This window comes from Tachypleus tridentatus, chromosome 13, assembly GCF_004210375.1.
Source record: "Tachypleus tridentatus isolate NWPU-2018 chromosome 13, ASM421037v1, whole genome shotgun sequence".
In the NCBI taxonomy this organism is placed as follows: Eukaryota; Metazoa; Arthropoda; class Merostomata; order Xiphosura; family Limulidae; genus Tachypleus; species Tachypleus tridentatus.
Window position 1 is genome coordinate 207,057,772 of NC_134837.1, and position 12,962 is coordinate 207,070,733.

At 30.3% G+C, this 12,962-nt stretch overlaps 1 protein-coding gene across 4 annotated transcripts in view; it reads right to left on the minus strand.

Moving 5' to 3' along the window:
* The window catches only part of LOC143238008 (adenylate cyclase type 2-like), a 186,822-nt gene that overhangs the window by 75,620 nt on the left and 98,240 nt on the right, over window positions 1-12,962 (minus strand). For all 4 annotated transcript variants that reach the window (XR_013020380.1, XM_076477876.1, XM_076477874.1 and 1 more), the window contains one exon: window positions 12,280-12,391. Coding sequence is in view for 3 of the 4 variants with exons in the window: in XM_076477876.1 (XP_076333991.1) it covers window positions 12,280-12,391 (112 nt within the window). In the remaining variant the exon portion in view is untranslated. The remainder of the gene's footprint in view (window positions 1-12,279; window positions 12,392-12,962) is intronic.

A 12,962-nucleotide genomic window follows, 5' to 3' on the forward strand; every position in this document is an offset into this window, starting at 1 on the left:
CTATATCAAAAGTCTGTTATCATTAAAATATAATATAACACAAGTCTATTATCATTAAAAATTATATAATATAAATCTAAATGTTTACAATAAAAATATTCTAAATCACAAGTCTGTTATCATTAAAAATTATATTATATAAATCTAACTGTTATCAATAAAGATATTCTATATCACAAGTCTGTTATCATTAAAAATATTCTATAACACAAGTTTGTTACCATTAAGATATTATATAATATAAATCTAACTGTTATCATTAAAAATATTCTGTAACATTAGTCTGTTATCATTAAAATATATAAATCTAACTGTTATTGTTAAATATTATATAATATATATGTAATTGTAATCATTAAAAATATTCTACAACACTAGTCTGCTATCATTAAAATATTATATAATATAAATATAACTGTTATCATTAAAGATATTCTATAACACTTGTCTGTTATTACTAAAATATTATATAACACAAATCTGTTACTATTAAAAAATTTTTGTACCACAGCTCTGTTATCATTAAAAATATTCTATAACACAAGTCTGTTATAATTAAGAATATTCTATAACATAAGTTTGTTACCATTAAGATATTATATAATATAAATCTAACTGTTATCATTAAAATTATTCTGTAACATTAGTCTGTTATCATTAAAATATATAAATTTAACTGTTATCGTTAAATATTATATAAATCTAACTGTTAAAATTAAAATATTATATAATATATATCTAATTGTAATCATTAAAAATATTCTACAACACAAGTCTGCTATCATTAAAATATTATATAAATCTATCTGTTCTCATTAAAAATATTCTATAACACAAGTCTGTTATCAGTAAAATATTCTGTAACACAAGATTGCTATCATTAAAATATTTTGTAACAGAAGTAACAAGTAAAAATATTATATAATATTAATTTTACTGTTGTCGTTCAACAAATATTTCGTGACACAAGTCTGTTATCAGTAGCAATATTATATCATATAAATCTAACTGTTATCATAAAAAATTATATAAATCTAACTGTTATCATTAAAAATATTCTATAACAAAAGTGTGCTATCATTAAAAATATTTTCTAACATAGGTCTGCTGTCATTAAAATATTATATAGTATAAATCTAACTGTTATCACTAAAATATTATACAATCTAACTGTTATCATTAAAATATTATATAAAATCTAACTGTTATCATTAAAATATTATATAAATCTAACTGTTATCATTTAAATATTATATAATATATATCTAATTGTAATCATTAAAAATATTCTACAACACTAGTCTGCTATCATTAAAATATTATATAATATAAATATAACTGTTATGATTAAAGATATTCTATAACACTGGTCTGTTATCACTAAAATATTATATAACACAAGTCTGTTACAACTAAAAAATTTTTGTACCACAGCTCTGTTATCATTAAAATATTCTATAACACAAGTGTGTTATCATTAAAAATATTATGTAACACAAGTTTGCTATCATTAAAATATTTTGTAACAGAAGTCACAAGTAAAAATATTATATAATATTAATTTTACTGTTGTCGTGTAACAAATATTTTGTGACACAGGTCTGTTATCCGTAGAAATATTATATAGTATAAATCAAACTGTTGCCATTAAAATATTCTATAACACAAGTATGTTATCATTAAAATAATATATAATATAAATCTGTCATAATTAAAAATATTCTATAACATTAGTGTGTTATAATAAAAATCTTATATAAATCTAACTGTTATCATTAAAATATTATATAATACATACCTAATTGTTATTCTTAAAAATATTTTGTAACACATGTCTGTTATCATTAAAAATATTCTATAACACTAGAGTGCTATCATTAAAAATATTGTATAACACAAGTCACAAGTGAAAATATTATATAATATTAATTTTACTGTTGTCGTTCAACAAATATTTTGTGACACAGGTCTGTTATCAGTAGCAATATTATATAATATAAATCTAACTGTTATCATAAAAAACATTATATAAATCTAACTGTTATCATTAAAATATTATACAAAATGCAACTGTTATGATTAAAATATCACATAAATCTAAGTGTTATCATTAAAATTATTCTATAACACAAGTCTGTTATCATTAAAATATAATATAATATAAATCTAACTCTTATCATTACAAATATTCTATAACACTAATGTGTTATCATTAAAATATTATATAAATCTAAGTGTTATCATTAAAAATAGTTTGTAACACAAATCATAAGTAGAAATATAATATAACATAAACCTAACTATTGTCATTAAAAAATTCTACAACACAAGTCTGTTATCACTAAAAATATTTTGTAACACAGCTCTGTTATCATTCAAAATATTCTGTAACACAAGTTTGTGATCATTAAGATATTATATAATATAAATCTAACTGTTATCATTAGAAATATTATATAATCTAACTGTTATCATTAAAAATATTATATAATACGAATCTAACTGTTATCATTAAATATATTTTTAACGCAAGTCTGTTATCATTAAAATATTCTACAACACAAGCCTGTTATCATTGAAAATAATCTATAACACTAGTCTGTTCTCATTAAAATATTATATAACACAAGTCTGTTATCATTAAAATATTATATAAATCTAACTGTTATCGTTAAAAATATTTTGTAACACGAGTCATAAGTAAAAATATAATATAATATAAATCTAACTGTTATTATTAAAATGTTATATAAATCTAACTGTTGTCATTAAAAATATTCTATAACACAAGTCTGTTATCACAAAATATTTTGTAACACAGCTCTCTTATCATTAAGAATATTCTGTAATACACGTTTGTTATCATTAAAATATTATATAAATCTAACTGTTATCATTAAAATATTATATAAATCTAACTGTTATCATTAAAATATTATATAATATATATCTAATTGTTATCATTAAAATATTGTATAACACTAGTCTGTTATCATTAAAATATTATATAACAAGTTTGTTATCATTAAAAATATTCTATAACACTAGTCTGTTATCATTAAAATATTATATAACAAGTCTGTTATCATTAAAATACTATATAAATCTTACTGTTATCATTAAAAATATTTTGTAACACAGGTCTATTATCATTAAAAATATTATATAATATAAATCTGTTATAAGTAAAAAATTCTATAACATAAGTCTGTTATCATTAAAATATTATATAAAATAAATTAACTGTTTTCATTAAAAACATTCTATAACATTAGTCTATTATCATTAAAATATGATATAAATCTAGCAGTTATCATTGAAATATTCTATAACACAAGTCTGTTATCATTAAAATATTTTGTAACACAGGTCTATTATCATTAAAATATTATATAATATAAATCTAACTGTTATCATTAAAAATATTATATAATAAAAATCTAACTTATATCGTTAAAAATACTCTTTAAGAAAATTCTGTTATTCCGTGATGTATTCTCAAAGCAGCAGGTATGATTAATAAACTTTAATCAAAATAAAGTACAGAACAACGTTTCGACCTTCTTACGTCATCTTCAGGTTGTGTGTATGTGTGTGTGTGTGTATAGTTATAGCATAATTACATCGGGCTATCTGTCGAGTCCACGAGGGGAACATCTTCAGATTAACAAAGAGAGTTTGCAACTGATGTCTTGAGAACACGAACCTAACTGTTATCGTTAAAAACAAACATTCTGTAACACGAACCTAACTGCCATCGTTAAAAACAAACCTAACTGCTATTGTTAAAAACATTCTGTAACACGAAACTAACTGCCATCGTTAAAAACATTCTACAACATAAACCTAGCTGCTATCATTAAAAACATTCTGCAACATAAACCTAGCTGCTATCATTAAAAACATTCTATAACGCAAATCTAACTGCTATCGTTAAAAACATTCTATAACATAAACCTAACTGCTATCGTTAAAAACATTCTATAACATATACCTAACTGCTATAGTTAAAAAGATTCTATACGAAAATAATATTTATTTCTTTAATCAAATAGACGACGCTCGTTGAACTAACTATGCTCCATGCATGAATTGACACTTTAAATAAGTCAAACAAAACTGAGAATTAGGAACTCAGTCGAAAGTTTAGAAATGTTTATGAAACAACAAATGATAGTTAGTATTCATATGAAGTGTTTCGAAATTTAAATTTTTCTGAGACCACAATGTCTAAGTTAGTACCACTCCCATGACTTATTGAAAACGAGGGAGATTGTTGTGTGTTATCTATTTACCATTCTCTTTTTAAATACACAACACAGACATACCAGACTTACACTGGTATGATGACAATCAAATAAGTATTCGGACTTACAAAAATATTCTGGTATATTACAGATCAGATTAGCTGTATATCATAGGTCACTTTAGCTATGTATTACAGATCAGATTAGCTGTATATCACAGATCAGTTTAGCTGTGTATTAGAGATCAGATTAGCTCTGTATTACAGGTCAGTTTAGCTTTGTATTACAGATTAGATTAGCTCTGTATTACAGGTCAGTTTATCTGTGTATTACAGATGAGAGTAGCTCTATATTACAGGTCAATTTTACACCAATATTATCACATTCAGAACATTGTATAGTTTGAGGGGCATCTCAACTTTACAACTGGTTCTTAGCAGAAGTACAACTCAACTTTATGACTGGTTGTTACTAGACTTACATTTCAAGTTTGTAACTGGTCATTACCAAACTCTGACAGTGAAACAGATGTATATCTTAGCTATTCTTACAAAACTTGCGCTCACACCATGATACTTCTGACACAGAATATTCGCACCATACATACACTGGTATCGTTATAAATAAGACACGGTTTAGCATTACATAAGAGGAAGTGAAAGGAAAACCAAGACATCCTTTTGTCTTAACACCTAAACTGGTATAATGGCATTTAAATCGTTAATCAAGCAATACAATCTGCGTGTTAACAATGTGTTTTAACTGACTAAAACCTATGATACTTGATATAACAGACCAATATCTTTCTTTTTTTATATATATATACAACCAACAACAGAGTACACCTCTCCTTTTCTTGCCAGATACAACCAACAACAGAGTACACCTCTCCTTTCCTTGTAGGATACAACCAACAACAGAGTACGCCTCTCCTTTCCTTGCCAGATACAACCAACAACAGAGTACACCTCTCCTTTCCTTGCCAGATACAACCAACAACAGAGTACACCTCTCCTTTCCTTGTAGGATACAACCAACAACAGAGTACACCTCTCCTTTCCTTGCCAGATACAACCAACAACAGAGTACACCTCTCCTTTTCTTGCCAGATACAACCAACAACAGAGTACACCTTTCCTTTCCTTGTAGGATACAACCAACAAGAGAGTACACCTCTCCTTTCCTTGTAGGATACAACCAACAAGAGAGTACACCTCTCCTTTCCTTGTAGGATACAACCAACAACAGAGTACACCTCTCCTTTTCTTGCCAGATACAACCAACAACAGAGTACACCTCTCCTTTCCTTGTAGGATACAACCAACAACAGAGTACGCCTCTCCTTTCCTTGCCAGATACAACCAACAACAGAGTACACCTTTCCTTTCCTTGCCAGATACAACCAACAACAGAGTACACCTCTCCTTTCCTTGCCAGATACAACCAACAACAGAGTACACCTCTCCTTTCCTTGTAGGATACAACCAACAACAGAGTACACCTCTCCTTTTCTTGCCAGATACAACCAACAACAGAGTACGCCTCTCCTTTCCTTGCCAGATACAACCAACAACAGAGTACACCTTTCCTTTCCTTGCCAGATAGAACCAACAACAGAGTACACCTCTCCTTTCCTTGCCAGATACAACCAACAACAGTGGGCACACATTTATTTTCTTTCCACTAAAAACAAAGTTGATGTTTTTAAACATTCACACTATCATTTATTTCCTTTACAGTTAACCACAGCATCGCTCTTTCTGTCTATCTAAAAGTTACACAGGAAACTCGATTAACTTTGAAAACTAAAGTTGTCTGAGCTAAATCTCATAATTAACTAATCTGGTTCAGTTCCACTCAGTTTTCTATAATGGATTACTTGGCCACAACCTCTTTACGTACAGCGATCCTACCTTACACCAATCAACAGGCTAACGCCTCCCATAAACCGTTCATACTATTTGACATGAACAAAGTTGTTTCCCGTAAGGTAGATAATGATTCGCCCCTAAAGTATGGTCTCTCAAGAGAAGACCGTTATTAGGTTATTCTTTATTTTGTCTAGGCCCGTCTACTGGAAACATGCTTATTATATTTTACCCGTCAAATGCCATGTTGAGCGAATTATCTTAGTTTATTGTTTGTTGTTGTTTTTTCTCCAGACGATAATGCCTGTAGTTTACGTAACGAAATACTGTATTTGGTTGTTTTGTTTAGTTCTTTCTGAAGTTTAATTACACGTACAGAAGTTTATGTGGGTTGTCACTAGATGGCGAGAACACATGAAGAGTAAATTGGACAATGACAAATGACGTACAATAATATATTTGTTTCAAACCTAACAAGCATAATTTTGTCGCTCAGTGGCTATTAATATTGTTTCATTTTTGTACTTATCTGACGCTTATTGCTTTTATAAGTAATTTATTATTTCATTAGGCTAACATTTCATCCAGGTGATTCATCGGTAAGAATTTGGGCTTATATTACTAAACATTCCTGTTCGATACCTCTCACTGGAACAGTACAACTTACCACATTGTGTAACTTTCGCTTTAAACACAAACAGTACAAAAATGTCAACACCATAACGCTCTCACAAAACGTATCACACCTTTATTTTATACCTGAGTCAAATCTCGCACGTGACACCAGCTTCAGTTTTCTTTAATTTACCATTTATGGAAAACAACGACTTTGGAAAGAATAAACTAATATCGATCGCGCGTGACAATAGACAGCAAATATTTAATGATAAAAAATGTGTATTACTGTCGTCATGTTTGATTTTGTTACATAATGTAATTTCAACTGTGTACTGTATAATTGATATTTTTAGATTTGGTTTGTTTTGAATTTCGCGCAAAGTTACTCGACGGCTATCTGCGCTAGCTGTTCCTAATTTAGCAGTGTAAGACTAGAGGGAAGGTAGCTAGTCATAAGTATGTGAAATGTGTGTATATATATATATATCTGGATTCACATAATACGTCAGATGTGAAACATGTACATATATAAAAAATGTACATATAAAAAAGCTCAATTAGAAAAGTCTGTGACAAAGAATGCCTGGTTTTTATTGTTGTATTTAAACTTGAGTAGGAGGAATGAACCAAATAACGATAAATACCGGTCAAAACAGGAGTAAAAAAGAAAATTAATTTCACTTTAACTCAAACTGAATATTGGCTGACACAAGTTGATAGTAAAGATACATCAACGAACTTCTTCGGTTACCACCGACGACAAAGTGTGAACGCTTGCTGATTCAGTTCCATTTACCATGGTAACCAAATGTATAGATTCACGAGGTTTACCATAAATAATTTTATATACTGTATTGAAGAAAGTTTGACAACACTTTGAGTGTCCCTGGCATTTTTATCAAAATCAGAAAATTTATATATTTACTTTCATTTATTTACAGTATATTAAAAGACAAAAAGACAAACTTTTAAATATTATCAAAATTACAGACTTACGAAAACAAAAGGAAAAAGCTAATTGTGTGTTACGTAGCTAATAACGTGTTGCCTAACCAGTCACCCGCTATTTATCCAATCACGTTACGACTTAATATAACTCGTAGGATTATTTAAGATTTCATGAAAAATGTAACACAGCTATTGTGAATTACTAAAGATAAATATAGAATAAAAAACCAGAGGGCGACAATAACAATATTTAATAGACGTTATGAATAGCTATTTGTTTGAAATTAAGCACAAAGGAATACAATAGGCTATCTGTGATCTACCCACCACAGGTATCGAAACCCTGATACTAACATTGCAAGTCCACAGACGTACCGCTGTGTCACTAGGAGGCACCTTATGAGCAATATGAAAACCTGTAAAATAAATATTCTTAACTACTTACTAAAAACCCTCTTTCCTTTTACATTTATTTTATTTTGTTTTAATAGCAAAATCACATTGGGCTATCTGCCGTGCCCACCACGTGAGATCGAAGCTGGATTATTTTATAGAGTTATAAATCTGTAGACTGAACGCTGTTTTATCTTCTACCGGAAAACATCGAATTTATTATAATTTCTTGTACGTGTTTGTTTCCACTCGTGTTTTTTCTGATACAGTTTTATAAACATTTCCTCTTTATTAACACTCCTACGAAAAGTGGGGCCTAATACGCCCCAGAGCAACTTGAAAGGCTATTAATATTAGGCTAATAATTTTGTATTTAAATGAAATTGCCATTTAAATCCATTAATGAATGGATTAACGAGATTCCCACTGTCCCTATCTACTATCTAGCGAAACCACAGCCAGGGGAACGGGCTTGAAGAAATCAGGACTAGAAACGTCTTTTCGTAGGAGTGTTAAACTGTTGAGTAAATATGTGCTATTACAAAACATCTTTAAATATACTTTTATTGTCGTTCTCTTGTGTTAGTTTAGATTCCTGACACACGAATTAGTCACTAACGTATAGAATTCTGATTTTTCCTGAGTTTAAGACGTACTGAGTAAACCTGATGAATAAAATGTTTATTTTGATCATTCACATAAAATACTACAATGCAACTGTATTTTCATTGTGTCAACACGAGTAGTGTTTGTTTTCATGGATAGTTACCTCTTAGCATTACCATCCACGTGTTCGTTTAAGCCCACACGAGTAATGTTCATTTTCTACTTGGGCATATATCTACCACATATCAGAACCTAAGTTTTCATTAGGCCTACTCTAGCAATATTGATCTCTTACGTGGACTGGATGTATCTTCACAAAATAGCATAGCCTTGAGAGACATTACAGACAGAGCTGTAATTTTTCTTTACTCAAAGGCAAACAATTTCTTTCATTTTCCAAGATGCGCGGTCTTCCAATAAAACCGTTTATTTTTCAAATTTGATTTTAACTTCGAAAAGGGTTGATCTTCTTCCCTATAAATGATCAAATTTTAATAAATATCTCAATAATTTGATACTTTGATAAATTGAAAGCTATTTCAAACACCGAAAATTATTATTAGAATTTAATAATCGATATTGCATGGCTAATGAATAAGGAATTATTTTAATGAGCCTTCAAGGGGTAAATGAAGAGGTATAATTATATTCATCCAATGGTTAAATCGTAATCAAAAATGTCCCAAGAACACCTCATTTTACAGCCTTCATTTAAGAAAAGTGCATAACAAAAACAATTTCCTAATACACTGACTCTCAAATATTCATTATATCCAAATGATAATTATTATAAAGTCTTTGATTTTCAATTGATTTTAGATATCCTTTTTGCCGCTACATCATTCAACTGTACAGTTAGAAATAAACAAGTACAAACGAAAAATATTCTAAACAGTCTAAATGCGAATTTTGGTCCAAGTTACTTTCCAACGAAGTTCGCTGGTACACCTTGAAGAAGTACATAAATAATATCATGATAAAACAAACCACTTTAACGAGAAGTGTTGTATTAATCTATGCCTAGTCCCACTTCATTCTAAGCACTCGCTAATATTGGCACACTTGAAACCTGATACCAAACTCGCAGAAGACCAACTTATGTTTTTAACTTAGTAATTAGAGTTTGTTTGGTTGAAGGATATGATTACTACGTCACACATTTGTATTATCCAATGAATTTAAAAGAACGTGTGGGCCCATGTAAGATTTCCTAGAACTGTATTCTATAGTCCTGGCCTAGCGAGGCCTGTTGGTTAAGGCGCTCGACTCGCAATCTGCGGGACGTGAGTTCGAATCGCTGTTACACTGTACATGTTCGTATTTTCATTCGTGGGGGGTGTTATATTACAAACAAGACCTACATTCCATTTGTTTGTCATTTACAGAAAACAAAATAAACTGAAAAACGTTTATGAAAGGTAATCGGTGTATTAGGCAACGTATTAACTTTCGGATTTCTTAACCCTAAAGTCGCGACTTGTGTTCAGTTTGTATCAACGGCAAAGCTATTAAGCCTATTTGCTGCAGTGCCTTATTTTAAACTAATGAGCAGATGAAAGGTAGCCAATAAGCAACACATTCATATCCACTAACCACACTAAAGGATTGACTGTCACTCTTAAAGTACATACAATTTAAAGTTCGAGAATTAGTTTACGATATTGCACGTATTCGATTTTCACAAGCCAATTCCGAAATCCACAGTTCTACTACACGGCTAACATATGCTCAATTTGTGATTTAAATAGGCCTATATTGGCAATAAATCTAGAAACGTTAATTTCAAGAAAAAAGAAAAAAATGTGCTGAAACGGATTAGGGATTCCATTGTAAATGATAAATATTTTATACAGTTTTTCACCATGTACTTATTCAATATTTTCTGCCTCTCCTTTGACGAATATTTTCCATCTTCTGGACAAGTGTCAATTGTTTTTTTCCTCTGTTTTACGTTTCCTTTATAAAGCGTACAAAACGATTTTATATGGAAACTTCCAGAAGACCATCCTTCGCTTCTTATTAGTTGAATTGAAGTTGAAAAGTGAGAGTCTTCGAGTAAAATAAAAGTAACCGACGAAAAATTAACAATGATAATACATATATTCAAAGAAAATTATCATGTGGAAGAAAACAACTAAGATAAGGTCTAAGAAGTAATAAAAGGAAAGATAAGAGTGTTCATTAAGAATGTGTCTTCTATCTACTTCTGGGGCAAATGTTATCGTTTGAGTTCTTCAAGACTGTGATTCAGGTGTTAATGAAACACAATTTGAAGATGATTCATGACTCCATTTGCTAAATTCATCTGGTGGACTTTTGTTTGTTATTGCTATTGTTCAAAATCTCCCGGTTATTGTTTGCGTTGAAATATCTGGCCAAGTTCACACCGAAAATAGTAGTCGACCTTCGTCAAAATGTCCTCTTCCCCCCAGGTCCGTAGTGGTATTTCTGCGGATTTACAACGCTAGAATCTGAGTTTCGGTACCTGTGATGGGCAGAACATTGTGTAGCTTTATGCTGAATTTCAACCAACAACAACATCATCAAAACAGATTAACTTTAAGAAGCACTTTGGAAGATGCATCAGAGTCACTTGTTATTTTTTATCTGTTTTTGTTCACTTCAGGCCGAGTACAAACAATCCTACTGGCCGTAATAATGACATTTATCTTCACAAATTTGTCACCTTCCCCCCCCCCCGACTAAACTCCAAATTCGGGGTTGAAAATACGTTAAAACATACCTCCAGTTCGATATGTGAAAACACAACTTTATACTGTATTAAAATCACAGTTGAAATAACCGAAGAAGCAAAATGCAGCGTACAGCGACATTAAATAAAACCAGTATTCAAAACACGTTCAGTTTTTCTGTCGCTTACGGTATCTTACAGGTAGAGAGAGAAAAACCTCAAGAAAATCAGTTTGCCATTTAAAAGGTTAATAATTTTGTTTAGTGGGCCACATAAACCTTGAAAACGTATTTTGAATGTGAATTTAATTAAAAACAATCATGGTTTTGAACAAAAAGTAGATTATATTTCAGTTGTAAAGATATGACTGCTCACTGTTATGGGAAAAACACTTTTAGCATCACTTACCAGAATGTACAACTGAGAAGTGTCTACTAAGTGGCATTCTCTCTCCTTGGATCCGACTGGAGTGATACCTTTACAACTTGAACCTTAAAGGCTGTAAACTGTTTGATGTGTGTGTGATATTTACTTTAAAGGGATTTTATCCACTTCAATAATAAGAAACTAAACTCTATTATACTATTAAAATATCACTATTACAGTAAGAAAAACATATTATTTAAGCTCAGAGACGCAACCAACACGTATCATATATTTCTGTGGCTCAAAGCAAGTAATTAATAACTCGAAATAGCAACAATGGTGAAGAATATTTGTTTCAGAAAGAGGAAATTTAGGCTAATACTGTGACTGGTTTATATTATAAGTCATGCGATTCATTTAGTAAAAGACTGCAATAATAGAAATCTCAATAAGTTACCAGTATGTTATTTAATTATTATAAGTTACGTCTTAATCTTTGTTGTGTTAACAGATAGAAAGCAAAATAATTTTACGAACTTACTTGTGCAATTTGATCAAAACGCCCGAAAAGTTGGTTTAGAGTTTGCACTAAGTCTGATGCCGATAGCTGTTCTGACAGAGGGGTAAAGTTGACTATGTCTGCATAAAGAATGCTAGAAACACAGAGAAAAACACAATTTGTGAGGTTTTAATCACATAATTCTGAAATGGGGCAAATTCAAAAACACTTAGCAAATTTAGCACTGACTTTTGTCGTATATTTGAAGTAATTAGGCTTAATTGTTGTGTAACGATAAATATGATGATGCATCATAAGGCCTAATTCAGAGATGCCAACTATTTCAAATGACTGAGCGTAATGATTGTAGACAGAGCCCGTACAGATATCGTACAACCACTGGATACAGTTTTGAGTCATCCATGTCTGTGGATCCATCTGTGGCTAAACTATAAACACTGCTAGTAAGTATGCTTAAAATTATTTTGTCATCTTCACACCCCAACATTTATACAATGGCTGTAGTTGTGGTTCTAGCACAGCCATATTTCTTCGCTATAACAGAGTCTGGGAACATTTTTCTGAATAGATGTCCTGCATGATCGGCTACAGCTAGGGGTAAATTATGAGCAATGACGAATTGCGTGAACATCACTTCTGCATTTATGGTTTCATATTCTGAATTCTTACTCATAAATGTCATTATCTGCATCGTTTTTGTCTTC